The sequence below is a fragment of the Dipodomys spectabilis genome, unplaced genomic scaffold (assembly GCF_019054845.1).
Source record: "Dipodomys spectabilis isolate Male_0828 unplaced genomic scaffold, ASM1905484v1 ptg000157l, whole genome shotgun sequence".
Classification (NCBI taxonomy): Eukaryota; Metazoa; Chordata; class Mammalia; order Rodentia; family Heteromyidae; genus Dipodomys; species Dipodomys spectabilis.
The window spans coordinates 17,148,761-17,176,033 of record NW_024870834.1 but is presented as its reverse complement, the minus strand read 5'-3'; the positions used below and the strand labels follow the sequence as shown (position 1 = coordinate 17,176,033).

The 27,273-nt window shown below is 41.6% G+C and overlaps 3 protein-coding genes across 5 annotated transcripts in view; 1 reads left to right on the top strand and 2 right to left on the bottom strand.

The window, feature by feature from the left end:
• Positions 1 to 248: 248 nt before the first annotated feature.
• On the bottom strand, positions 249 to 21,405 carry Alkbh1 (alkB homolog 1, histone H2A dioxygenase). 3 transcript variants are annotated; one of them, XR_006149429.1, is made up of 7 exons: positions 21,207 to 21,405; positions 19,056 to 19,164; positions 12,100 to 12,262; positions 8,973 to 9,063; positions 5,863 to 6,056; positions 3,080 to 3,764; positions 249 to 465 (listed from the first exon to the last, which is right to left on the bottom strand). XR_006149429.1 is itself a non-coding variant. In XM_042692538.1 (6 exons), exons 1-6 carry the CDS (start codon positions 21,378 to 21,380, stop codon positions 3,338 to 3,340), a joined length of 1,125 nt encoding a protein of 374 aa, XP_042548472.1. In that variant the 5' UTR covers positions 21,381 to 21,405; the 3' UTR covers positions 2,699 to 3,337. The 3 variants fall into 3 exon arrangements, 2 of the variants coding, with proteins under 2 accessions (XP_042548472.1, XP_042548473.1); XM_042692538.1 differs by lacking the exon at positions 249 to 465 and having other exon boundaries at positions 2,699 to 3,764; positions 12,100 to 12,229; XM_042692539.1 differs by lacking the exon at positions 249 to 465 and having other exon boundaries at positions 2,699 to 3,764; positions 21,207 to 21,385.
• A 65-nt stretch (positions 21,406 to 21,470) lies between these two features.
• Positions 21,471 to 26,539, top strand: LOC122118664 (SRA stem-loop interacting RNA binding protein). The gene is made up of 4 exons (XM_042692540.1): positions 21,471 to 21,567; positions 24,190 to 24,248; positions 25,201 to 25,308; positions 26,435 to 26,539. Exons 1-4 carry the CDS (start codon positions 21,471 to 21,473, stop codon positions 26,504 to 26,506), a joined length of 336 nt encoding a protein of 111 aa, XP_042548474.1. The 3' UTR covers positions 26,507 to 26,539.
• Positions 26,526 to 27,273, bottom strand: part of Snw1 (SNW domain containing 1) — a 33,043-nt gene continuing 32,295 nt past the window's right edge. The window contains exon 14 of the mRNA XM_042692537.1: positions 26,526 to 27,225. Coding sequence (XP_042548471.1) covers positions 27,027 to 27,225 — 199 coding nt within the window. The 3' untranslated portion in view covers positions 26,526 to 27,026. The remainder of the gene's footprint in view (positions 27,226 to 27,273) is intronic.

Below are 27,273 nucleotides of genomic sequence, written 5' to 3'. Positions count from 1 at the left end.
TGGTATTGAACAACTTGTGGGCACAGATGGGAGGGGGAAACTGAGAGTGAAGTGGGTCATTGTCTGAAAGAGAAATATATGCATTACCTGAATTCTGGTAACCCCTCTACGCAACACCTTAAGAACAATAAAATTATATTAATAAAAAACATAACTCTTGACAAGAAATGTACTCATTACCTTACTCATGTAACTGCACCCCTCTTTACAGCATCTTTACAATAAAATAAAATTTAAAAACACACATACACACACTTCAGTGACAGTGTATAGGCTCCAAGTTCAAGCCCAGGACTGGTACACATACACAAAGAATACTTTCCCTTTGGTCCTTTCTTAGTTTCAGGTTTGTTCTAGGGTCCTTTGAGTGTCAGTTCTTTCTCAGGAGTCACCTTCTCCATCAAAGGCCAGGTCATTATCTTTTAGGTTCAGCGAACCATCAAGGTCTCTGGTCACGGCTCCGCTCTGCCATTATAGCACAAAAACACCCATACCAACATGTACATCAATTAAAGTGGCTGGATTCCAACAAATTTTTAACTATTATGGCCACTGAGACTTGAATTTCATTTGCCATTAAATAGTCTTGGTATTTTCCCCCCACCTCCTATTCCTTGGTGTCCATGGGTGGGGTGGGGGAGACAATTCTCACCATCCCACTCCTGGAGCATATTCCCTAGAGGGATTATGTACTGGGAGATAGGAATCTGCTCTATACAGCCCTCAATTTCTATTTGCTTCTCAAACTTCAAGGAATAACTATAGCATTTGGGCCTGATACTCAACTGTGAAGAAAGAATAATCTGTTCTAGGGCTGGGAAAGTGGCCTAGTGGTAGAGCACTTGAATACAGGAAGCCCTGGGTTCGATTCCTCAGCACCACATAAGCAAAAAGAAAAAAGCCGGAAGTGGCGCTGTGGCTCAAGTGGTAGGTTAGCCTTGAGCTGAAGAGCTGAGGGATAGCACCCAGGCCCCACAACTGGACTCAAAAAAAAAAAAAAAAAGAAATCTATTCTAATGCTAAGGGTAGATTGTTTCTGTTGGACTTACTAAAAGACTATATGTTGGTTTCAAGTGGGTACATTTAATTATGGATGATCTAAGGACTTTTCCCTGTGGTAAATTTATTTATATATAATTTCCCAATCATGCACTAATTTTAGAACCTCACAGATAGGTAATGGGTCTATATTAATTTTTATTCCTCAAAAAATCTATAACTGGGCTGGGATGAAGCTCAGTAGCAAAGCACTTACCTAGCTAGTGTGCTGTGCTGGGTTCGATCCCCAGTAACAAAAAAGAAAAGACACAAAACAAAAACAAAAAATCAGTTAAAAAAATCAATACCTGTTGAGCTGGGTGACTCATGCCTGTGGTTATGGGCTGGGGGCTCATGCCTGTAATTCTAACTACTCAGGAGCCTAAGATGTGAAGATCTCTGTTCAAAGCGAGGGCTGGAAAGTCCGTGAGACTCTTATTTCTAATAAACCAACAAAAAAGCCTGAAGTATAGCTGTGTTTCAAATGGTAGACGCTAATCTTAAGCACAATAGCTCAGAGACAGCACCCATGCCCCAAGTTCAAGCCTCAGGACTGGCACGTGTGTGTGCATGCGCGTGCACACGCCCACCTGCCCGTGTGCACGCGCGCGCGCGCGCGCGCGCACACACACACACACACTCTATACTTGTTAACATCATGAATGAACTTAATACTCAATGCTGGCAATCAGTTTTGTTTTTTTTTTAAGGTAGGGCATAAGAGGGATGAAATTGCAAGATAAGTATCTGTCAGTGGCTATCAAGCCAGTCTTCCTTGCAGACAAGCCCCTTTAGTAGCAAAACAAACTGGAATATCTTATTCTATAAAGGAACTCCTTTTTAAATATCAAATCTCCTTAGGAAGAAGATTAATAAATATTTTCTTCATTTTTATGAGTGAGGAAACTGAGGTCCAGAGAGAAATGTACAGGAACTTGGTGCAAGATATTGTGTGGAGTTTATGGGGATACAGAGATTCAAACTTGGTAGCTGGTCCTGCTAGCTCCAGCTTCTAATCCCAGCATTTGGGAGGGTAAGGCAGGAGCATCCTCAGTTCTAAGACAGTTTGGGCTGGAGACAGTAAGCCCCTTTTCTAAAACAAAACAAAGGAGATCCTTTCTTAAAAAACAAAAGCTTAGTGCTTCATCCATTTCCAAGCAGTCTCCCACCAGACAAGAGAGCAGTGACTAGACTGTCAAACAGTCATCTCTCATGAGATAACTATGAAGCATACCCAGGCAAAGGTGGGTGGTTTAGTGCAGAACAGCCACAGGGCTTCAATAGAATGAACAATGCACCAAATAAAAAGAAGAAAAAACTCATCTCAGATACACTAACCCTCAAAGACAGATACAGATCTTTAATTTAAAACTGAGTAAGTTTATTCATGAAGAAAACAGGAATAGAATACCTTTGGGACTTTTTCAGTTCAAAAATTAAAACTGCACTAAAAAGCCAACAGGGACCTGACCTTGTAATCTTAGATACTCAAGAAGCTGAGACCTGAGGACCCAGATTTGAAGACAATCCGGGCAGCAGAGTCTGTGATAAACTCATCTCCAGAAAAACACCAAAAAGACAGAAGTGCTGCTGTGGTGCAAGTGGAAGAATGTTAACCTTAAGCAAAAAAGCTCAGGGATAGTGCCCAGGCCCTGAGTTCAAACCCCGTGACCAGCAAAAAAAAACCCCAACACAAAACAACAACAACAACAACAAAAAGCCAACAGGGAGAGTCTGGAGACCCTAAAAGGCACATGGACAATCTACTGTTTTCCTTTTTCCATGGGTTTACAAAAGCTATGGCTGTGTTTAATGTCTTTTCTAGGAAATGAGATTTCCAGTTTCAGTGCTTCATGTGTTTAGGATTCCTCTGTGACAGGTCAAAGAAGAAGGAAGAAGAGATCAGAATTTTGATTGTAACTGGAAGAATTAAGATGAATTTAATGGCTGGTTCACAGAACCACAATGTTATCAACAGATGTGCAGTATTTCCCATTAATAAAATCGGAGGTATTTATCCTCCACAGACATGTAAACTCACCTCTACCTCTCTCAGAGGTAATGGCAGAGCCTGAAAGTTGTATGTAGATGATCCTATCTCCTCTGGATAACCAATACAAGTCACGGTCTAGAACCAGACCCAGTTAAATACTTCTCTGAGCACACCTGTAGTATTTATTCTTCAGGATGTATTCCAAATAGTGAGCTCTTCCTTGTCTGTCGTTTTGGTGCTAATCCAGTCCATGATCATTACAGACCTAACTGAATAAAAGAATGAGACCTCCTGTCTCATTCTGTCTCAGCTGTCAGAGTTTAACCTGGCCCGTTTTATTTGGCTATCCTGGTCATTCAAATGGCAGAAACCTGTGAGGTTGTCTCTCTTTTTCTCCTCCATGTGTTCCAAAGGGAAGTCCTGGTCTGTGGCAAGTACTTGTCGGACAGTCATGTTAACACGAGCAGTTTTCAAATAGCTGGCACACACCTGCCAGTCCTCCAAAGAACAGGGCTCTACCACTGAATCCCTGGGGAGGACAGCTGGGAGAGGTGTGTCCAGGCAATGAGGCAGGCCTTCTCCCTCAGGATTTGGAAGCACTCGAGGGACTGCATGATTTAATAGGCGGCTGAAACCTGACATTACCATTATGTCACCACTGTGCATAAACATGGCTGTGGGGGCTTCATCTCTTTTGAGACCACCAAGGAGAAAGATGGCAGACTGTCCAAAACTACAAAAAAAAAAAAAAAAAAAAAGCAAGTTTTTGTTATTAGTCATAGTGGTGAAGGTTACATTATTCTATAATTTCAGCTTGATACTTATTTTCATTTTAAACTTTTCTCTTTTGGCTTGTCTCTAAGTGACAAACCCATGTTCTGCTGTCTATATTTCAGTATTTTTTTTTCAAGTGCTGAGATTGAGCACAGGGCCTTCCTTGCACATGTTATGGAAATGAACATTTTATGACAGGGTTTGGGTCTGGGTTTACACTCAAACTTGCAATACTGCCTTAGCCTCCTAAGAAGCTGGGATTATAAGTATGTGCCACCACATTTGTTATTACCTACTCTCATGATTGCCCAAATGTCCTGCAGAATACAACTTGGTGTAGTAAATGAGCAAATTATCCATCAACTTTATTAATGCATCTCTCTCTTTTTTTTTTTGGTCATTCATGGAGTTTGAACTTGGCCTGAATGCTGTCCCTGATCTTAGTTCTTTGCTCAAGGTTAGTGCTCTATCACTTTAAGCCTACAGTACCACTTTCAGTTTTCTGGTGGTTAATTGGAGATAAGAGTCTTACGGATTTTCTTGCCCTGGCTGGCTTTGAACCTCAATCCTCAGATCTCAGCTCCTGAGTAGTTAGGATTACACGTATGAGCTACTGGTACCTGGCTTTATTAATGCATCTTTTTTTTTTTTTTCTTCCTAAAGACTCAGACATGAGTCAGAACAGGCCCTGAGTTTCCACTTTTCTCTCATTCCATTTATTTATTTATTTTTCTTTTGGCCCCACCCCCACAAACAAAATCCTGACTCACCAAGCCAAGCTCTTCATCTAGATGCACTCAAAAAAAAAAAAAACAAAAAGAAAAAGATAGAGGACTTGAACTTAGGGCCTTGTATATCATAGCTGGTGCCTTCCTACTCCTAACTTATCCTGATACCCTAGTACTGACCCCAACTTGTATTAATGCATCTTTTAAGATTTTAGTATTTGAATAAAATGGTTTCGGTCTGTTACTATGTTACTATGTGAAAGGCACTTTCTTCATTGAATACTGGTAATCTTTGCAAAAATTTGCTCTATATTTGCTCCACTAATCCAAAAAGGTCATATACTTTGTCTTATGGCCTTCTATTTGTCTAGTCTACAAAGTACTCATAAGGAACAGCACCTAGGACCTATGTTCAAGCCCTAATACTGGGGAAAAATAAAAAATCTTACAGAAAGAGTAACTGTAATTTAGTCACTGCTCTGAAAAGGTTAGGTGAATTTTATTTTATGATACACTGTTAAGATGTCCACAGTGAAAGATAGAGTATCTAGCTATTTAAAAAGTTTAATGTTGGTGCTGGGCACAGGTGGCTCACACCTGTAATCTTAGCTACTCAGGAGGCTGGGATTTGAGGATAGCAGTTCAAAGACAGCCTGGGCAGAAAAGTCTGTGAGAATCTTCAATAAACTACTCAGAAAAAGCCTGAAGTGGTGTGGTGGCTCAAGTGGTAGAGTACTAACCTTGAGTGAAAAGAAATTCAGGGACAGTGCCCAGGCCTTGGGTTCAAGCCCCAGGACTGGCCAAAAAAAAAAGTTTAATGATGGGCTAGGTGTTGGTGGTTAGACCTGTAATCCTACCTACTGAGGAGGATGAGACTCTTATCTGCAATTAATCATCAAAAATGCGGGAAATGAGCCGTGGCTCAGTGGTAGTGAACTAGCCTGCCTGTAGCACAAAAGCTCAGGGACAGTGTCCAGGCCCTCAGTTCAAGTTCTACGACCAGGTGCAGGCCTGTGAACACATACAACACACACAGAGTTTAATGTTTCTTCTTTTTTGGGGGTCGGTCATGGGGCCTGAATTCCGGGCCTAGGCACTGTCCCTCAGCTCTTTAGCTCAAGGCTAGCATTCTACCACTTGAGATACAGTGCCACTTCTGGCTTTTTCTGCTTACGTGGTGCTGAGGAATCAAACCCAGGGCCTCATCCATGCAAGGCAAGCACTCTACCACTGAATCATCTTCCCAGCCTGAGTTTAATGTCTTTATTTAGCTAATGCTTCTGAAAAAAGAAAAAAGAAAAGATACAAACATCCCCGGAAGTAACTTACCTGAAAGATAACAGGGGTTTGGAATGATCTAGCTCAGACTTGTCTACGTGGATTCCCAGTGTGGAGTCTAAGCGGTAGTAATTCAGGATCCCCGCTTCAGCTCGGAAACCCTGAAAGCCACAGGCAGCAGCTACTTGCTCTGAGAGGAAAGCCAGGTCAGAAGGGAAAGGTGTATAATGATCTGCTGAGTATTTCTTTGGTAAAAGTAGAGAAAATAAGAAAATAAACAATAATCTCAGGAATGTAGGAAAACTATGGCACAAAATTAATTTACCACTTTAATATCCTCTAACTTACAAACTAACATTAACATGGCATTGTCCATTCAACCCTTCTTGAGGCATTCAGAATACTGGAAAATATGGCAGGCACTGTGCTATGTAGTAATAAATTATACAAATTCATCTGCATGACGTCTAGATCACCCTCTAGTATGCATTAATCCTAAGGAGGATAGTTCTATGAGGGTGAAAAGGCAACTCAAAATGGTTACTGTTACCTAAGAAAATGTGATGACTAAATGTAATGTAATATTTAGATTCTGGAACAGAAAAAGGATATTAGTTAAAAGATATAGAAATCTGACCCTCAAGTAAGGACTTCACTATTATAATGAGGTATTAATATTGACTCATTGAGATAAATACACCATACTAGTGGAAAGAATAAACAGAAGGTGTGATGTCTCATTGTTCTATCTTCTCTGTGCTTCTGCAAATCTTAAACTGTCCTATAATAAAACGGTTATTTAAGAAAAAAAAAAAAAGGACAACTCAAATATGATAGCCAGCTTACAACATGGTTTAATGCCAACCTCAGCAGGCAATCTAATGAGATGACATGCTCAAAACATCTGAATTAGGTCTGACTTATAATTGGCCAAGATAGGACCCTTTTTTTTTTTTTTTTAATTTAATTTTATTTTATTTGAGAACATACTGTACAGAGGGGTTACAATTACATGGGCAGGATAATGCATACATTTCTTACCAAGCATTGCAAGATAGGATCTTAAAATGCAAGTATTTTTCAGCACTAATGTCTCTAAACTACTGCTATTCTTAGCAAAAACCTTTTCTTACACTAACATACACACACACACCAACCCAAAAGACAAAGGGTCTAATGCTCAACTCAAAAAAAACTCAACCAACCAGGTGCTGGTGGCTCTCGCCTGTAATCCTAGCATGCAGGAGGCTGAGATCTGAGGATCCCAGTTCAAAGCCAGCCCATGAAGGAAGTTCTGTGAGACTCTTATCTCCAATTAACCACCAGAAAACTAGAAGTGGCGCTGTGGCTCAAAGTGGTAGAGCACTAGCCTTGAGCTGAAGAGCTGAGGGATAGTGCCCAGGCCCAGAGTTCAAGCCCTATGACTGACAAAACAAAACAGAAACAAAAAACCTTTGTGTATACAATTTATGACAGCCACATGGCTGCACTTGCTATCTGGACTTTCAGTTACAGTCTCCTGTGCAGAGGAGCTGGAGAGATGGGAAGGCTGTGTAAACCGACAGTGATCACCCTTTATCCCCACCCCTCACCCCTCGCTCTGCTCTCACCTCTTTCTCCCCTAAGTTAACCTCAAATCTGATCAGAAGATCCATTCTGTCTCAAGCTCCCCTAGCGCCTTCCTATAATTCAGTTTGGGGAAGAAGTCTAAGATCTGGAGAGATGGAATTTACTTTGGCTAGAAGTGAGTCTTAACTTCAGACTTTTTTTTTTTTTTTGGGTCTGGTCACGGGGCCTGCACTCTGAGCTTGGGCACTGTCCCTCAGCTCTTCAGCTCAAGGCTAGCGCTCTACCACTTGAGCCACAGCGCCACTTCCGGCTTTTTTTCTTTTTGCTTATGTGGTGCTGAGGAATCGAACCCAGGGCCTCAGGCATGCAAGGCAAGCACTCTACCACTGAGCCACCTTCCCAGCCCAGCCTTTTTTTTTTTAAACAATTTTTACTTTTCATTTCTTTAGTAAAAAGGCTAACTTTGAGGTCTGTTGGCTGACAATATCAAGTAAAAATAACACTAAAAGCAACAGCTAACTTTTTTGTGCCAAATGCCCTTGCGTGCTCAGTATAGTTAAGAACTGCTGCAATCACTCTACAATAAATTAATCTCTTAATTTTCATATTCACCTTCTGAGGCACGCATTGTCAAATACAGGATTCAGACACAGACAGCCTAACCCAGAGAAAATCATGGCTATTTCCTTGAATAAACAGTTTCCTACTGAATCTGTGGTACTGAAAATGCAAAGTATATTCCAAACATAATCAGTCTGTCATGGAATAGTTATTTAGTAAGTTGGGTTAACTAAAACAATGGAGTTTTTAAAAAGTAAATGCTTAGTGGGTAGAGGAGGTAGTCTATACCAACAAGTTTTCTTTCATTCTTTTCCCCCTCAGTACATAAAACTTCTTTTACCCAAGAAAGCCATCTATAGGAAATAAGCATCCAACAAATTCTAAACAATAATGGAAAAAAGGATAGTTGAGATTTACTCTTAAAAGCAGTAAAGAGGTGGGTGCTGGTGGCTCATGCCTGAAATCCTATACTCAGGAGGCTGAGATCTAGCAGAAAAGTCCCTGTGAGATTCTTATCTACAATTAACCACTCCAAAACTGGAAGTGGGGCTAAGGCAAAAAGAGCTCAGGGACAGTGCCCAGGCCCCCAGTTCAAGCCCACAACCGACAAAAAAAAAAAAAAAAGTAAAGAAATATGGATATCCCTGAATCCTACTTTTGAGAAAGCATTGGCAGAATACTTCTGATATTATACTATATCCTGAAGACAAATTTTTCTTCTGATATATGAAAATAGTTATTTATATGTGAAGATATGCTAATTTATTTTCTTAGATTTTAGAGAAGGATCACATAATGTTGCTAAGGCTGGCCTCAAACTTTTGACCCTTCCAAATTCAAGGATTTAGAAATGAACTACAATACCTTGCTCCTAAAGAGAGACTTTGAAAGAAGAAATCAATGAGAAATATCTTTCCATAAAAGGATAGTTTATGATCTACATGGTCTCTGATGTGGTGGTGATACTTTAAGTTTGTCCAATTATGCAAGTATAAGAAGCACATCAGCGGAAACAAAAGAATTTTAAAAACCTTGCTGTCCCAGTTATAATGGTATCCTAAGGTCACCCAGCGCAGTTTCTCTAGTAAACTTCGTGGCCGTCGTTTGTTCATTTCTTTACACCTATAGAGATTAGCAAGAAAAGAGGGTTCATTCATCTTAAATGGTAGAGGTAGCCCTATGTATGGATGATGGTCTATACATTTAGTATTCTATCCTATAAGCTGTTAGCCAAGACTTGGTAGGGGAAATAAGAACAGATAAATGAGCTGACTGAGACTATCGCAGCAGTAAAAAATATATAGTCATTTCCAAGTTCTGATCTTTATTTCTAAATCTTGTGCTGGATGGGATTAACTTTAAATGTTAAGCCTCTAGAATCTCAGTAACAATGAAACAAGATTAAGAGAAAAGAAAAATGAAAAGTGATAAAATTACGCCTGTCAGTGGGAAATGAGCCAGTGGTCATTGTTAAGTATGTGGTCAATGTTAAGTATGGTTACCAGGGTATTTTCGATATGGTTTGTTGAAAGTGGGATATGACTAATCATAGTTATTATTATGTCTATAATGATGGTGGCTTCCCAGAATTGCAGGTTGGGAAAAGAAGTCTAGCAAAATATATAGAATAAAATTTACAAAAAACCTGGTTTAATATGACTTTCTTAACCCTGTATAACATAGCTTAGATAATTGAGGCTTAGCTAGCAATTAAAGCATCACTGAAATTTATTTGGTTTCTGTCATTCTATTGCCTAACTTGAAGCTTGGAGAGAGGTACTCTTTCTGAAATTGTATTTTGTCTTATCTATCTATGTGATTCACTTTTTTTTTAAAAAAGGGAACCTTATTTGTTTGACTTATCAGTAATACCTAAAATATGAAAACTGTTAAGTTTAATCATTTTTTCTCTATGGAATTTACATCATTAATCAACCAAATTTTTGTCTAAAGAATCCCTGTGCCGGGCACTGGTGGCTTACGCCAAATCCTACTCAGGAGGCTGAGATTTGAGGATCGAGGTTCAAAGCCAGCCCGGGCAGGAAAGTCTATGAAACTCTTTATCTCCAATAAACCACCAGAAAACCGGAAGTGGTGCTGTGGCTTAGGTGTTAGAGCACTAGCCTCGAGCTGAAGAGCTGAGGGACAGTGCTCAGGCCCAGAGTTCAAGCCCCATGACCGACAAAAAAAAAAAAAAAAAGAATCCAGCTGTTTAATAAAAAGGCTGGACTCCTTTAAAGAGTTAATGTTGGGACAGGAAATGACACACTTGAAGTTTAAGAAGAAATGAGAAGAAATAAGTCTAGTAGTAGACTGAACAGATGGACTTTGAGGGGTATGAGAGAGCTCAAAGATAGCTATCTCATCAGTGAAGCTTGTAGTAGAGGACAATTACATCTGACATCAAAGAATGGCAAGCAAGCTGGGCACTGGTGGCTCACATCTATAATTCTAGCTACTTAGGAGGCTAAGATCTGAGGACTGTAGTTTGAAGCCTGCATAGGAAGTCACCAAAATGCCAAAAGTGGAGCTGAGGCTCAAGTGGTAGAGTACTAGTCTTGAGCAAAGAAGCTCAGGAGTCAGTGCCCAGGCTCTGAGTTCAAGTCCCAGGACTGGTACAAACAAACAAATCCCTGAAAACAAAAGAATGACCAGCATTTAAACAGGTGGTGATGGGCACATAAAGCAAAAGTAAAGACTTTCCTGGAGGCCTATATCCAAGTGGCCTCATCTTGATGTTTGATATGATTTTATAAAACACATGCTGTCTGTCTTCCTATAGTTCACAATCTAAGGACATCATAACACAGACATCTAGCAAGACTGTAGTTAAAAGGAATGGAACAAAACATTGATTTATTTAAGATAGGTGTACCCAAGAGAGACACAGTTAATCTACTACCCTTTTAAGGAACTACACAGATGACCACTGGATGTTAAGAGGGCTCACACCATTGTCTTACTGATAAAGAGTAGTTCACTATGACTTGACTGTTTGTACAAATGTAGAGTTTATATTAGTACCTGCTTTCCTTCTGGGAATATGCAAGTTTGTTGTGTGTCAGGCAGAAACTGCCTATGCAGCCAGTTCCTAGTAAAAACCTGGGCACTGAGCTTCTTTGGTGGACACTTCACAGATTGTGTCATCACTCATTGCTAGGGAAATTAAGCATGCACAACAAAATCAGCAAAGGAAAAAGTAGCACAGAACAAAAGTCTAGGGGAAAGCAGAAGTGAGCTTCTAAGGATCCTCTCCTGGTGAAACCACTCAGTAGGTGCTTGATTTCCCTAGTAATGAGCTATTTCCTTCTCTTTTCCTGACTCTTACAGCCCTGATATCAAGCCCAGGGCTTCATATATGTGAGACATGTGCTTACCACTGTTCTACTCTAGGCAGCCTTTTGACTTTTCTGACTAGTGAAACCCTAAAAATTTAGAAACAGTTGAAACAGGCAGAGTAAAAAGAAGAATACGCTCAATTTAAAAAAAAAAATCACTTTCTCTTCTTTGATACTTCCATTCTACCAGGAAGAATTATTTCTTCCTCTGCTCCCAGTTTTTCTTTTGTTCTGACCTTATCGTAAGTTTCTGCTCTCTATTATGATTATTCCTATAGACAACGAATTCTTGCCACAGACTATTCACTGATGTTCAAGGAGAGTGTCACATTAAGCTTTGTGTCTCTAATGCCTAGCATCATGTTTGGTACCCAGTGGATATTTGTGGAATGAATAAATGGTTGTTGAAACAACATGAAGGTACAAATAACTGTTCTTCTCCCATGAGCAACAACTGACCTAGCATAAGACAGCTAGCAGCATCAACTCCATTTAGGAAAGTAGAAGTAAAGAGCTATCAATGATATTCTTCACTAGACACTGTAAGTCTTCAAAGCAACTTGCTTTAAGTAGAAAAAAGGAGTGAAGCTGAATAAAAATGGAGCATTTGATAAGCAAATCTTGCAAATGGATCTCAATTTCTTTAACTGTCAAAGCATCTATTCAAATGTTCTCTGGGCAAGAATAAAACTGTGCTGCTCTGTGTGGAAATGAGAGAGAGAAAAAAAACCCCAAGATGGTCACTTTCATTGTATTCTTTTAGAATAGCTTCTTTAAAGATCTGTGATGATCTGAGCACTCAGTCTTATGAAAGACTTACCTCAGAAACTCTTTGCTCTGTTCCCACACATCTTGGGTCTCTTGTTCAGCCATGTGCTTGTCCAGGTTACATACATTAGGTTTCTGGGAGTATAACTTAAGGCATTGCTTCACCCAGTGCCATTGGTACCCTGGGAGGAAGGGGTTTGGGATAAAAATAAATCCTACACAAAAGATGGGTGGGAAAAAGAAGGAGAAATTCTCTCAGTTATTCTGTCATTTATTCTCCATACCCTTTTAGTTATGCTCCAAGTTAATGAAAAGTTTGATTTTGATTATCAGGCACCTATCCTATGCAAATATCCCTGGTCTTTGAATATTCTGAAGAGGAACAAATAGTTCATAATAACTGCAAACTGTGTTATCTCAAAGCAAATTCTAGAAGTGAAAGTGCCCAAAGCCAACTTTCTAAAAAGTCATTCAAGACTTTAGACTTAGGTGGTTGAAGCAGTAAGACTGCAAGTTAGAGGTCAACCTGGGCTACATAGTAAGAACTCACCTCAAAAACAAACAGTTCTAAGAACTCATGGCTAGTGAGTGGCCGAGTATTTACCTAGTGTCTGTCAGGTCCTGGGTTCAACTTTCAGCATTGCAAAAATGTGAAGATTAAAAAAATTGCTTCTTGCTGGGTGCTGGTGGCTCAATACTTGTAATCCTCACTACTCAGGAGGCTGAGATGTGAGGATCATAGTTCAAAGCCAGCCCAGGCAGGCAAGTCTGTGAGACTCTTATCTCCAATAAGCCACTAGAAAACTGGAAGTGGCACTGTGGCTCAAGCAGTAGAGCGCTTGCCTTGAGATGAAGAGCACAGGGACAATGCTCAAACCCAGAATTCAAGCCCCACAACTGACAAAAACAAAAACAAACAAAAAAATTGCTTCTAAGTTTAGCAATAGGTAGTAGTTCCAAATTCTGATTTTTATCCCCAGTTGTAGAGTGATTTCCTACAGCTAATACTTCTGTTACATTTCAGTGTTTCCTTCTTGTCTTTTCAGTTTTGAAATACCTGATGAACAGTTCTTTATAGTATCTGCTGGAATCCTACCCAGGATAAATGTTCATTCACTTAACAGATACATACCATGCACCAAACACTTTCTTAAGAATGAAAGAAATAGGGGCTGGGAAGGTGGCTCAGTGGTAGAGCGCTTGCCTAGCATGCATGAGGCCCTGGGTTCGATTCCTCAGCACCACATAAGCAAAAAGAAAAAAAGCCGGAAGTGGCGCTGTGGCTCAAGTGGTAGAGCGCTAGCCTTGAGCTGAAGAGCTGAGGGACAGCGCCCAGGCCCAGAGTTCAGGTCCTACGACTGGACCCCCCCCCCCCCAAAAAAAAAAAAAAAAAAAAGAAAGAAAGAAGTGAGTAACATTTGTCGGGAGAAAGTGAAGCACCAGAAAATAATAGGAGAATAATCCGTTTTATCTTTTTTCTTTTATTATTATTATATTGTGTTGATCACTGGGTTTGAACTCTGGGCCTGGGCGCTGTCCCTCAGCTCTTCAGCTCAAGGCTAGCGCTCTACCACTTGAGCCACAGTGCCACTTCAGGTTTTCTGGTGGTTTATTGGAGATCTAGGTCTCATGGACTTTCCTGCCTGGGCTGGCTTTGAACTGCTATCCTCAGATCTCAGCCTCCTCAGTAGCAAGGATTACAGGTGTGAGCCACTGGGGCCGGCTTTATTTTATTTTTAAATTTTATTGTAAAGTGATATACAGAGGGGTTAGTTACATAAGAAACAATCTCTTTTAGAAGCCCAGCTTTGAAAGAAAACAAAGGCTGAGGAGTAGCCATCCACAAATAAAGACTTAGGGTAAATTTTTGGTTTGAGGGATTAGCAATACCTAGGTATGCATAAAGGGAAGCAGAAGAATACAGTGCAGTCACAAAAGTGAGATAAAAGATGAGATCAAGACAGATGATAAAGGGAAGGCTCTAAAAGAATTCTTCTTCCTGAGCTGGGAAGGTGGCTCAGTGGTAGAGCGCTTGCCTTGCATGCACGAGGCCCTGGGTTCGATTCCTCAGCACCACATAAGCAAAAAGAAAAAAGCCGGAAGTGGCGCTGTGGCTCAAGTGGTAGAGTGCTAGCCTTGAGCTGAAGAGCTGAGGGACAGCGCCCAGGCCCAGAGTTCAGGCCCCACAACCGGACCCCAAAAAAAAAAAAAGAAAAAAAAAAAGAATTCTTCTTACTCTAAGATTAGAGGATAAGAGTAAAAGCATTTGCATATAAATGTGGGGGCTTCTGGAGAGTGAAAGGGTTTGGGCAGATGCAGTTTTCCCAACTGCATCCTAGCCATCCTAGCCAAAGTATGGCTGAGCTAAGTTCTTGAGGAGTAAAAAGGAATCAATAAATTAAACAAAAGGCAGTCTTACGTATTACTGAAATATCCTTTTGGAAAGAGATATGAAAATCATATGAAAAGACTAAGCATAAGGATTTCTGTAGGGGCTGGGAAGGTGGCTCAGTGGTAGAGCGCTTGCCTTGCATGCCTGAGGCCCTGGGTTCGATTCCTCAGCACCATATAAGCAAAAAGAAAAAAGCCAAAGTGGCGCTGTGGCTCAAGTGGTAGAGCACTAGCCTTCAGCTGACACTAGCCTTCAGCTGAAGAGCTGAGGGACAGCGCTCAGGCCCAGAGTTCAGGCCCCACAACCAGACCCCCGCCCCCCCCCCCAAAAAAAAGGATTTCTGTAATTTGAAGGCCTTTGATGCTTGGGGAAACCCCAGATCTAGTCTAGACAAGGCCAGCTAACTTTTGTCAAGGAATAGATAGCAAGTATTTTAGGTTGTGAGGGTCATTTGCTCTTGCCCCTGTAATAGGGAAGTAATAAGATGGTAAATAAACCAGAACAGGTGGCTTGGCTTGGTCCCTCCTCCCTGCAGCTTGCCAACTTCTGGACTAGACTCGTAACAAGGTGGCACCTAAGAATGACTGAAAAGTAGGCAGTAAAAAAAAGGCCAAAGCTCAAACAAAAATAACTTTGGTATTACTGTCCTACTCTTCCTTTCATTTTGAATTCAGCTTAAATATAGAATAACAATAAAGTTTAATAACAGCTATTAATAATAAATAAGTTCAGTCTTAAGTCATTAATTAAAACTACTACTAAAAATAACTAGATGCCTATTAAATGCCAGCCTCGTTAATTTTGCATAACTACATGAAGAAGTTATTAAACAGTTTTGGAGAAGAGAGAACAGAAGTTCAGAGAGGTACCATGACTTCACTATTGGCCTCTTGGGGCTAATAGCATCCATTTGGGAAACAACAAAGTTGGAATTTGTGACCATGGAACAAACAAAACTGTTAGGCCCTCACCTGCAGCAAACCTGAGATCTTTGCCTCATAAATATTGGGCTCTACTTAACTGACATTTTGAATAATAATATCCGTGGTCCACTATCAGAATTACAGAGATTAAGCTACTTGGCAGCAATGAACTTGTGCTGATATATTAGAAATATATAGAACATAACCTGAGGATTCCTCCACTACACTAAAACTTACCAAAAATATTTACAAGTTCTGTCTAGATTCTTATAGATTTAGAAACAAAGCTAAACAGCTTAGAGATTAGTGTTAAGGATAGACTGGTAATTACATCTGATTTATCTGTTTTGCCATTTAATATTATCAACAGTCTATATTCTAAACTCAGCTTAATGACTAAGGTAAGTTACTTGTTCATACCAAGAAAATCTTTTTTTTTGGTCAGTCATGGGGCCTAAACTCTGGGCCTGGGAGCTGTCCCTCAGCTCTTCAGCTCAAGGCTAGTACTCTACCACTAGAGCCACAGTGCCATTTCTGGCTACCAAGGAAATTTTATATAGAAAATATTTTTATCCACACACAAAAGTGATTGGTGAATTTCATTACTTAGGCTGAATGTACACTAATGCAAAGAGAGAGAAAGTTACTGTAAATGTCCAAGTAATAAACATATTTAAAGGATCAGTAACATAAATTTATTTTGACAGTCATGTGGCTTAACCACTAATCTGATTTTCATTTCACTTTTTTCTTTTTGCTTGGTGCTGGTCCTGGAGCTTGCACTTAGGGTATTTTTTTTTTTCTTCTCATCATGGGCCCTGAACTCTGAGCCTGGGCACCGTCCCTCAGCTCTTCAGCTCCAGGCTAGCGCTCTACAACTTGAACCACAGCACCACTTCCAGTTTTCTAGTAGTTAATTGGAGGTAAGTCTCATGAACTTTCTTGCCAGGCTGGCTTTGAACCATAATCCTCTGAGCAGCGAGGATTACAGGCTGAGTCACTGATGCCCAGCTATTTCCCTTTTTTATTGATTTAAATCTATAAATTACATGCATTGGGCTTCGGTTATGACATCTCTAACAGCCTGGAATCAGTTTTTAATTCTTCTTGGTAAGTGTCTACAGTCTGATAATCTACTTTTACCAAAAATTACTATGTGCCAGGCACTAAGCTAAGCACTCTACATGTATATTCTAATGTAAGTTTCATAATCATTTTATGGTGGGCACTATTTTTAAACACATTTTACATATGAAGAAACTAAGGACAAGAGAATCTAAGAACTTTGTCCCAGATCAGTTACTAAGATAGAAGAGCTAGGACATAAGTCTGGATAGCCCGGAACTAGAGCCTATACCTATTTGGGTAATCACTATACTTCACTGCTTCCCACTGTACTTGTGTTTGACCACTTTTTTTTTTTTTGGTCAGTTGTGGGGCTTGAACTCTGGGCCTGGGCACTGTCCCTCAGCTCTTCAGCTCAAGGCTAGTGCTCTACCATTTGAGCCACAGCGCCACTTCTGGTTTTCTGGTGGTTTATTGGAGATAAGAATCTTCACAGACTTTCCCTCCCTGGGGCTGGCTTTGAACCAATGATCTTTAGATCTCAGCCTCCTGAGTAGCTAGGATTTCAGGCGTGAGCCACCAGTGCCCGGCTGTGTTTGACCACTTTTCAAATGTTTGATGCTGTCTTGTTGACCCCCTTGTTCAAGAAGTTTCTGATTTCAATATCCATCATCTTTTTGCTCACTCTTAGAAAGACAGCTTTGGTACACTCAGATTCCTTCAGAATAAGCAGGATCCAGAGGTAAATGCAATTCTTCTGATCAACTTAGAATAAGAAATATTGTTATCTTCCATGTGTCAAACATTACATTTCTATTAAATGCAGCTTACAAATAGCAGGAAAGACAGAAGAAATGCTATAAGAACATAAAGAGGCACCAACCTGATGTGATTTAAAAACAGAATTCTAGAAATTTTCATAAAGCTGGTACACCAGGTTGGACAATACAAAACCAAAGTGGAGTTATAACTATGTAGTTTGATACATTTGTTAAGGAGACTTAGAACAAGAGAAAATCACTGTCTTGAAAACAGTTGCTAGGACTGAGCCTCCAATAAGCGAATAAAAAACACTGCTGTTGGGCTGGGAAGGTGGCTCAGTAGTAGAGCGCTTGCCTTGCATGCATGAGGCCGTGGGTTCGATTCCTCAGCACCACATAAGCAAAAAAGAAAAAAGCTGGAAGTGGCACTGTGGCTCAAGTGGTAGAGCGCTAGCCTTGAGCTGAAGAGCTGAGGGACAGCGCCCAGGCCCAGAGTTCAGGCCCCATGACCGGACCAAAAAAAACTGAAACCAAAACCAAAAAAAACCCACTGCTGTTGATGTACATTCTACATTTATTTGCCCAAACTCACAGTGATGTTTTCATATGTAAAAGCTATCATTCAACTATTTCCTTCATAACTTCACATAAAACCAAAGTCTTTTATTGCAGTTTATAAGCTGTTATACTCTCCCACATTAGCAAATATTTTAGTAGTCACACTAACAGGTGTTAGTTAGCACACTCTTAGTCTTGGTTCCTTTTTAAAGATTTCTCTCACTTTTAACTCATATTTGGAATCACAACCAAATGTAAGCTTTTGTCTTTTAGAAAAAAAACCCAGCTAAATATGGTGACACCTTCCTGTAGTCCAAGCCACTTAGAAGGCTGATGTGAAATGATTACTTGAACACTCAAGTTCTGGACCGGCCTGAGCAACATAGTGACATAGTGCCATCTCATCAACATCAACATCATTACCATCACAACAACAACAAAACAATAAAAAACAAATAAAAAAAGAATGTATATACATGATGATCCAGTTAAATAAGACATTTCTGTATCTTCTAAGTCATAACAATCTCTCTAACACCCTTGAAAAAAGTTAAGCTAATATCCATTTTTATTAACACTTATTATCTTATTTCTCCATTTGTAAAGCAAGCTACTTGAACATCATTAAAAACTCTGAACTATTGAATCGATTAGAACTTTTGACCTCATTAACTATAATTATCCTTTCAAAAGTTAAGCCTTGATAGCAACAAGTTTTAAGCTGTTATGCTAGTTAACAATTGTCTGGAATGGTAATTATGAATTATGCTATTATTTAGAGCAATTTTTCTGGCAGAGTAGATGCACAGATGTACTCTGTACCAGGAAGTCCAGAATCAATGTCTGTTTTTTTATTTGTTCTGCCACTTTCTGCCACATAAGACAGGCACTGCTGACTTTTGCTCTTCAATTAAAACAATGGAAACAATTTAAGGTATGCTAGGGAGTGAAACATTTGTGTTTAGGGGCTGGGAAGGTGGCTCAGTGGTAGAGTGCTTGCCTTGCATGTATGAGGCCCTGGGTTTGATTCCTCAGCACCACAAAAGCAGAAAAAGCCGGAAGTGGGGCTGACGCTCAAGTGGTAGAATGCTAGCCTTGAGCTGAAGAGCTGAGGGACAGCACCCAGGTCCAGAGTTCAGGCCCCATGACTGACCAAAAAAAACCCCAAAGAAACATTTGTGCTTAGTTTTCCTCATTTGTCTAATATATATATATATACACTTAATTTTTTTTTGCTCACAGTTCCTTCTGTGAAATTATAGAGAAATGATTGAGTAATTTCACTTTCTATGAGGCCAGGGGTACTCACCAGGATAACCTTCAAGTCCATAAGCCCGCCATTTGTTGACTGGCTGAAGTCCTGCTCTGTGAGCATCGTGCTCACTGACTGAGGACACACTTAGCTGAGACCTAACCACCTGGCAGGAAAGAAACAGAGAAAGGCTAAGGCTATTTTGTAGGTCAACCTGGGAACTCTAGATCTCTGAAGAAATTTCTGCTATGGGATAAAACTAAGATTTTCTTTAGGTCTGGTTGTGGGGCCTGAACTCTGGGCCTGGGCGCTGTCCCTCAGGTCTTCAGCTCAAGGCTAGCACTCTACCACTTGAGCCACAGCACCACTTCCAGCTTTTTCTGCTTATGTGGTGCTGAGGAATCAAACCCAGGGCCTCATGCACACAAGGCAAGCACTCTACCACTAAGCCACCTTCCCAGTCCAAACTAAGACTTTTATGCCTAGGATCTTTTTTTTTTTTTTGGTTCGTAGGGCCTGAACTCTGGGCCTGGGCGCTGTCCCCCAGCTCTTCAGCTCAAGACTAGCGTTCTACCACTTGAGCCACAGCACCACTTCCGGCTTTTTTCTTTTTGCTTATGTGGTGCTGAGAAATCGAACCCAGGGCCTCAGGCATGCAAGGCAAGCACTCTACCACTGAGCCACCTTCCCAGCCCCTATGCCTAGGATCTTAACCTTAGCTCTACCACTTGATGTAGGGCTTTTTAGATGAGTCACCTAATTTCCTAGAGCCTCAGTTTCTTCACCTGTATGCAAACTCATGCTACACAGACAAAACTAACCTAAATAGAAATAGAAAAATTAAAAGCTGACTTGTTCTGATTTGCTAGATTGCCTTTTCCTATGAGATCATATCCTGATGACTTAAAAGGACTCACTGAAAGTTGGGTTGTATTGGATGATTCCAACTGACAATGCTACTTACTTGCCAGATTGTTGAGTATCATTTTTCCCACTGCTCTCATCAGATGAATTGTGATAGCAACTTCTTCTCTAATTTGCTTTTAGTCTACTTTGAGATGAGGACCTCAAGTTTTCACATATTCAACACATACTTGTGTTTAGTGCTGACTGCTTTGGGTACTCTGCCATTCTCAAGAGGCTCATATTTTAAAAACTATGAATGCATTATGATAAAATGTGGGGAAATGGAGTTGAATTAGTCGAGTTTTTGTGAGTCAAGTATTACTCTTAGTGTGCACTTTTTACTGCATTGTCCTAACAACTTGGAAGGCCATTTTGGCTAACAGGAGTTCTAGACCAATATGATTACTGCAATTTTACTGAGAGCTCTAAATTATGTCTGCCCTCATCTTGGACATCAAGACAACACCAAAGGCCAACTAAGGGATTATATATCCTCATTTGTTAAGTAAGCGTAAAGAAAAATAGAAGCACTTTACAGTTGTGCTTCCTATGTATTCCTTTCTCCGTCTTTTTCAGATACCCCATTTTCAAAGAGGATATATGTGTGTGTGTATTTATGCATATTATATATACATATTTTTTCTCAAAGTGTGTGTGTGGGGGGGGGGGCGGGGGTTGTCTCAAAATTCTTCCATGGCTTCTCTGTGTAAGTCCCAGAGAGGACAGGGAGTAATTTAAATGCACAACGGCTTAACAATGTCAGATCTCGGTCAAGTTTGGGGATTATCGAGTTTTTGGGGTTTTTTTGGAGAGTGCAGAGCGCTATCCTAATGCCTACGATTACGTACTTAATGATTTTATTCAAAATAGAGCTGTAGGACGGGCGCTGGTGGCTCATCACACCTGGCATCCCAGATACCCAGGAGGCTGGGATCCGAGGATCGCGGTTCAAAGCCAGCCTGGGCAGGAGAGACCCTGAGACTCCTATCTCCAATAAACCACCAGAAAACCGGAAGTGGCGCTGTGGCTCAAGTGGTAGAGCGCTCGCCTTGAGCTGAAGAGCTGAGGGACAGCGCCCAGGCCCAGAGTTCAGGCCCCACGACCGACAAAAAAGAAAAAGAAACGTCAACATAGAGCCGTGTACCCGAGGAAGCGCACACAGCACTTCCCAGGGTGTTCAGGCTGCGTGTGGGCAGCCGTCCCGCGCCCTGGGAAGGGGGGCGCCCGGCGGGAGCGTCCGGAGGCCCCTTCCGGGGCGGGACGACGCGCCGCGCCGCACGGTCGCGCCCTCGCAGTCCGCACCTTGGAGGCACCGGGACCCGTGCCGCGGGCCGCCGAGAAGTCGATGACTCCACCCAGGTCTCCAGTCCCGGGCCGGCTCTGCCTGTAGAAGCGGAAAAGTTTCCGAAAGGCGTCCTCTCCGGGTTCTGTCGCCAGCGCCGCCACAGGACCCACGACGGCCGCCATCTTCCCCATGTCGGAGCCTGGACCACCTGGCCCGGAAGCAGATCTCCGAAGAGTTCTTCCGGGGTCGCGACCTGAGGTCACACGGGAGCGCCTCTCAAGATGTCGGCCTCGGCCGTGCGGGGTGCCGCGGCGCTGCGCGCTACCCTGGGGCGGCCGGTTGCGTTTGTCAGGAAAATCCCCTGGACGGCGGCGGCTAGTGAGTGCCGGGGACCGGGAGGGGCGCGGCCTAGGCCCGGGCGGCCCGCAGAGCAGCCGGTGGCGCCCGGGCCGCCCAGGGCAGCGGAGGACGCTGGTTTGCGGTAACCGGTGTCCCCGGGCGTTCCGGCCGCGGAGTCCCGGGCCGCCTCCTGCCGTGTCGGAGTGGGCCGTGTGCGGGTCATTTGACAGCGAGGCACCGTTTGGGACGCGAGGTACCCCAAGCGTGTTGAGGTCGAAAACCGGGTGAAGTCTCCCCCAGGTAGCTGCACCTTGGGGCTGGGAAGCCGACTCTGAAGCCAGTCTGCCTGGGTGAGAATTGCAGCGCAGCCATTCGAAGAACTGAAAGCAGTTCGCCCCCCTGCTTCAGTTTAAAAAATGCAATCATGAATACGTGCCTCATACAGTTGGGGACAGGAGTAAATGCACTTGCCCACAAAACTTCCTGATTTGTACTAGAGAATAATTATGATATTTCCACGATTCCGAAAACTTAAGCCCCTGGGCGTGTTGTAAGGAAACTCAGTCGCAAGAAACAGAGAAGCCAGCACTTACGAGGCGCAGTTATGAGTCTTTATTAGAGAGAGAGGGACGGGGGAGAGGGAAAGAAAGGCAGGGAGGGTGGGAGGCAGGAGTTGGGGAGAGACTGGACTGGTTTGTGTGTGTCTGTATCGTCTTTGAGGGCATGCTCCTCAATGGCTTCGTTTCGGTCTTCTAGGCTCTACCTCCTAAAGGTTCTGCCGCCTCCTAATGGCAGGTACCACCTGCTGCTGGCATGAGTGTTTGAGGAAGATTTCAAAATTCAAACCGTCACATTTTGGAAAGCGTTCTCTAGAACTTATTCTCTATTATCATATTCTGGCATCCCAGATACCCAGGAGGCTGGGATCCGAGGATCGCGATTCAAAGCCAGCGCGGGCAGGAAAGTCCGTGAGACTCTCATCTCCAATGAGCCACTTGGTTTGACCATCCAATAAAACGCTCTAGAAATTTACCCTCTGAATTGAAGGATTCCTTTACATTTATTTATTGAATATTTATTCAGTTTTGGATCCCTACTGTGTATTTCATGTAAATACTGTCGTATCTATATAGCTTATAGAGTAGTAGTGGGACTGAAGCTTACAAACACCAAATATAAGCAGCTGAACTAATTAAGTTTAGATGAAATAGGAGATATAAGCAGGTAATACAAAATTAAACCAGCAAAATATAACTACTGTAGTTTAGAAGCGAAACAGATGTGTTGTTGTTTTTTTATGTTTAAGTCTTTGAGGCCTCACAAAGCTAGTACAATGTTTTATATTACAAGAGCCCAATAAAACTATATTCAGTGAAATGTCTCTGGCATGACTCTGGATAGGTATATCCAGGGAAGAGAAAGCTGGGTAACTGTGTCTCACATCTGTAATCCTAGCTACTCTGGATGTTTGAGATCTGAGGATCATATCCAACTCTTCCAGTTAACAAGCAAAAAGCTGGAAGATGTGACTCAAGAGGTAGAATACCATCCTTAAGCAGAAAAGCTAAGCAGGAGAGGCCCTGAGTTCAGACCCCAGTACTGTCATATACCTACACAAGAGGAAGAAGAAAAAAAGGGAATCTACAGGATAGGACCGAGAGGATTCATTTTGCTGTTCTGGAGAGTAACTAGGGGCCAGCCATGGGAAATGGCTGGAAAAGTAGTTTTAACCTGCTATAAACTTTTTTTTTTTTGTCGGTCGTGGGGCTTGAACTCTGGGCCTGGGCGCTGTCCCTCAGCTCTTCAGCTCAAGGCGAGCGCTCTACCACTTGAGCTACAGCGCCACTTCCGGTTTTCTGGTGGTTTATTGGAGATAGGAGTCTCACGGTCTTTCCTGCCCGGGCTGGCTTTGAACCGCGATCCTCAGATCTCAGCCTCCTGAGTAGCTAGGATTACAGGCGTGAGCCACCAGCGCCCGGCTCCTGCTATAAACTTTTAAGTTATGAAAGACCAAACACTGTTAGGATTTTATTTAGAGATGTTATGCTAAAATACCCTGGATTATAATCATTTTTCTTTGGTATGATCTGCTCTCAGGAATTATAATTGACATACCCAGCCTAGCATGCACTATGATGAAAACACTCAATATTTGCTTAGTATGAAGACTACAGCTAGTTTAGTAATTTATTCATCCATATTTCCAGGCAATAACCAAGTCTGCTACTTTACAGCAGTATAATCAGTCTGGTAGCTGTTTGCTTAGTTTTAAGGCCAAGGGAATGCAAAATAGTTCCTGTCTTCAAGAAATCTGGGGATATCTGGGTGTTGTTGGCTCACGCCTGTAATCCTAGCTAATCAGGAGGCTGAGATCTGAGGCTCGCTGTTGAAAGCCAGCTTGGGCAAGTAAGTCTGTGAGACTATTATGTCCAATTAAACACCAAAAAATTGGAAGTAGAGCTATACCTCAAGTGGTAGAGCACTAGCCTTGAGCACAAAAACTCAGAGCACAAAAACAGTACCCAGGCTCAGAGTTCAAGCTCTAGGACTGGAGAAAAAAAAAAGAAATCTGGGGCCTGTAGGACCTCTTTGGGTTTTATCTATAATCTGGTTTAGAGAACACAAATATACTTCTTGATTTATCTTTTCCCCTTTTAACAGATGAGTTACGAGAACACTTTGCACAGTTTGGTCATATACGGAAGTGCATTATACCTTTTGTGAGTATTATTTTTAAAAATTCTATTGGGAGCTGGAAGCTCGGTGATAGAGTACTTGTCTAGCATGTACAGGGCACTGGGTTCAATCCCCAGTGCTGCAAATAAAGATTAAAAAGTATTGTTATCCTTGAATTCTTAATTTTTTAAATGAAAACATAAAAATATGTTAATGAAGATTTCATTGGAATGAAGATTTGCTTAATGGCTAAACATACATATTATTTAATAGGGGGGCACAGATTAGCTGGGTCCTCTGCTTGATCTCACATAACAGTAGTCTAGCTTTTGTCCATGTAGCAGTTTGCTTTACAAGAAGCTCATATATGGGGGGGTGGGGGGGAGGATGGGAAGGAGAAACAAAGGAGGAGGCTGCAATGCTTGATAAGAAATGTACTCATTATCTTGCCCATGTAATTGTAACCCCTCTGTACGGTATTTTCACAATAAAAATTAAAAAAAAAAAAGCTCAAATAGGGAAAGACAGAATTTCTTTCAACTGTAGAACTGAGGTCCCTGCCTTTTTATATTTTAGCTTTAACTTTTCTACTAGGGGCTTCTTTTAGCTCCTCAGGATGATCTGCAGTTCTTTGTGACCTGTCTCCTCTGTGATCTCCCATGCCCCATGTCAGCTTGCTTCTCTTTAGAGGCTCAGCTTTTCTAGTTCCTAGGAATTAGGAGGTAAGAAAGAAGTAAGCAGAATGCTTTAGCAACCATTTCCACTAACTATGACTGCATCTAGAATGAGAGGAAATTCATTATTCATCATTGGCAGTGGAAAAACAGGACTAACACTAGGAGTTAGCCTTGAATAACTGGGACAAATATGTATTAACAGGATGATGATTATTAATATCTTTAGTATAATTTTGGCAAATGAAAATGTTGGTAGTTTGAGTTGGAGCTCATGAAAATTTCAAATTCATGATTAACCTTTTTTATTTTGAACTGTTAGGACAGAGAGACTGGCTTTCACAAAGGTCTGGGTTGGATTCAGTTTTCTTCAGCAGAAGAACTTCAGAATGCAATACAACAGGAAAATCATATTATTGATGGAGTAAAGGTAAGTCTGTCTTGCTTTCTTTAATGTTTGTTAAAGTGGTGGTGGTTATAGAAGGTCTGAGACGTACAAAAGACCGTTTTTGTTGCTGGGCTATAAGCCTCTAACCTCATGTATGCTAAGATACACCCAACAGCTGGAAGACCCATACATGGTTAGCAAGGCGTATGTACTACAGAACTGTGCAAACAGTAGTCCAGACCAATTTAGGTTGAAATCTTGGTTTTTCCATTTACCATGTGATCTTGGCTATACGGGTTTTTTTTCTTCTCTCTCTGGTCGTGGGGCCTCAACTCTGGGTCTAGGCACTTTCCTCAGCTCAAGGCTAGGGCTCTACACTTAGGCCATAGAACCACTTCCACCTTTTTCTACTTATGTGGTGTTGAGGAATCAAATCCAGGGGCTCATGCATGCAAGGCAAGCACTCTACCACTGAGTCACCTTCCCAGCCACGGGTTTATAAATTTTTAACTAAAGTTCAGAACAAGAGACAAATTTTTTTTTTTTTTTTGGGTCCGGTCGTGGGGCCTGAACTCTGGGCCTGGGCGCTGTCCCTCAGCTCTTCAGCTCAAGGCTAGCGCTCTACCACTTGAGCCACAGCGCCACTTCTGGCTTTTTTCTTTTTGCTTATATGGTGCTGAGGAATCGAACCCAGGGCCTCAGGCATGCAAGGCAAGCACTCTACCACTGAGCCAACTTCCCAGCCCACAAGAGACAAATTCTAAGCACTTCAGTTACTAGTACCAAGTCCCTAATAAAAGGGCACTCTTTCTAGGCACTAGTGGCTCATACCTATAATCCTATCTATCTACTCAGAAGGCTGAGTGATCAGAGTTTGAAGCCATCGGGGGTAGTAAAGCCCATGAGCCTCTTATCTCCATTTAACAACCAAAACCCCAGAAGTGGAACTGTGGCTCAAATAAGAGAGTTAGCCTTGAGAAAAAAAAGCTCAGGGGTAATAGTGTCCAGGCCGAGTTTAAGCCCCAACACCAGCACAAAAACAGGGGGAGAGGGTGTGTGCCTTCTTATATCAAGTGATAATATCCAGTTGTAATGTGTGTGTGGCTTTTTTTTTTTAAAAACCAATATTGCCTTGTCTTAAAGTGCTTATTTGATATTTTCTCCCCAGCTCCATGTTCAAGCACAAAGACGAAAAAATTTACAAGGGGATCAAACATCAGATGAAGAAAAATATTTCTGAATAATTATTACTCATTAAATAAAGCAAATAACAATTTTTTCTAAATGTGTTTATTGGAAACAAATAGTTGCACTAAACAAGACCTTATTTTCCCCACTCCAAAGTAAAACAGCACAGTAGGGGGAAAATTCACTTGCTAGCACATTTCCAAAATGTGAACACCCTCATTGTGATTGAGGCAACTTCACTGATAAACAGTCATTCTTAGACAAAATAGTACCCCCAGACTACTGACATTACATAAAAGGAAGTGGTCTTGACTGTGTATGTGGGGTGGGGCCAAGTATATTCCCTAAGTGCCAAAAGGTGGGAAAAGCACAAACACAGCCCACTCTTTTAAAAAAAGGAAGTAATTCAAAGTAGCATTTTCAATCCCCCATCTCTCTTAATAAAAAGTAGCACTGGGATCTGGCACCCAGATTTGGTTTTTATCCTGATCGTTTACAAACTGTATTGGCCCCCAAGACTCCTATCATTGGGGTTATGGACAAAGTTCATTGAGTGGGAAAAGAGGAGTATCTTATTCCTTCCTCCTCTTCTTGCCTTCATGCTCATGTTCCTTGGGTCGGCTGCTATCTGAGGGTCTTTTAGAGCCACCGTGCTGTTTAGCTTCTTCCAAAAACTTGTCCAAACCAAAAGGATCTTCCTCAAACTGAACTGGTCCTTCCCGTCCTCTCTGCCTGCGGTCTGAACCAGAAAACTCTTTGTCCGGAACAAACCTAGGAAAAAGAGAAAGGATTATGAAATATATACTTTTGTTTCACTGA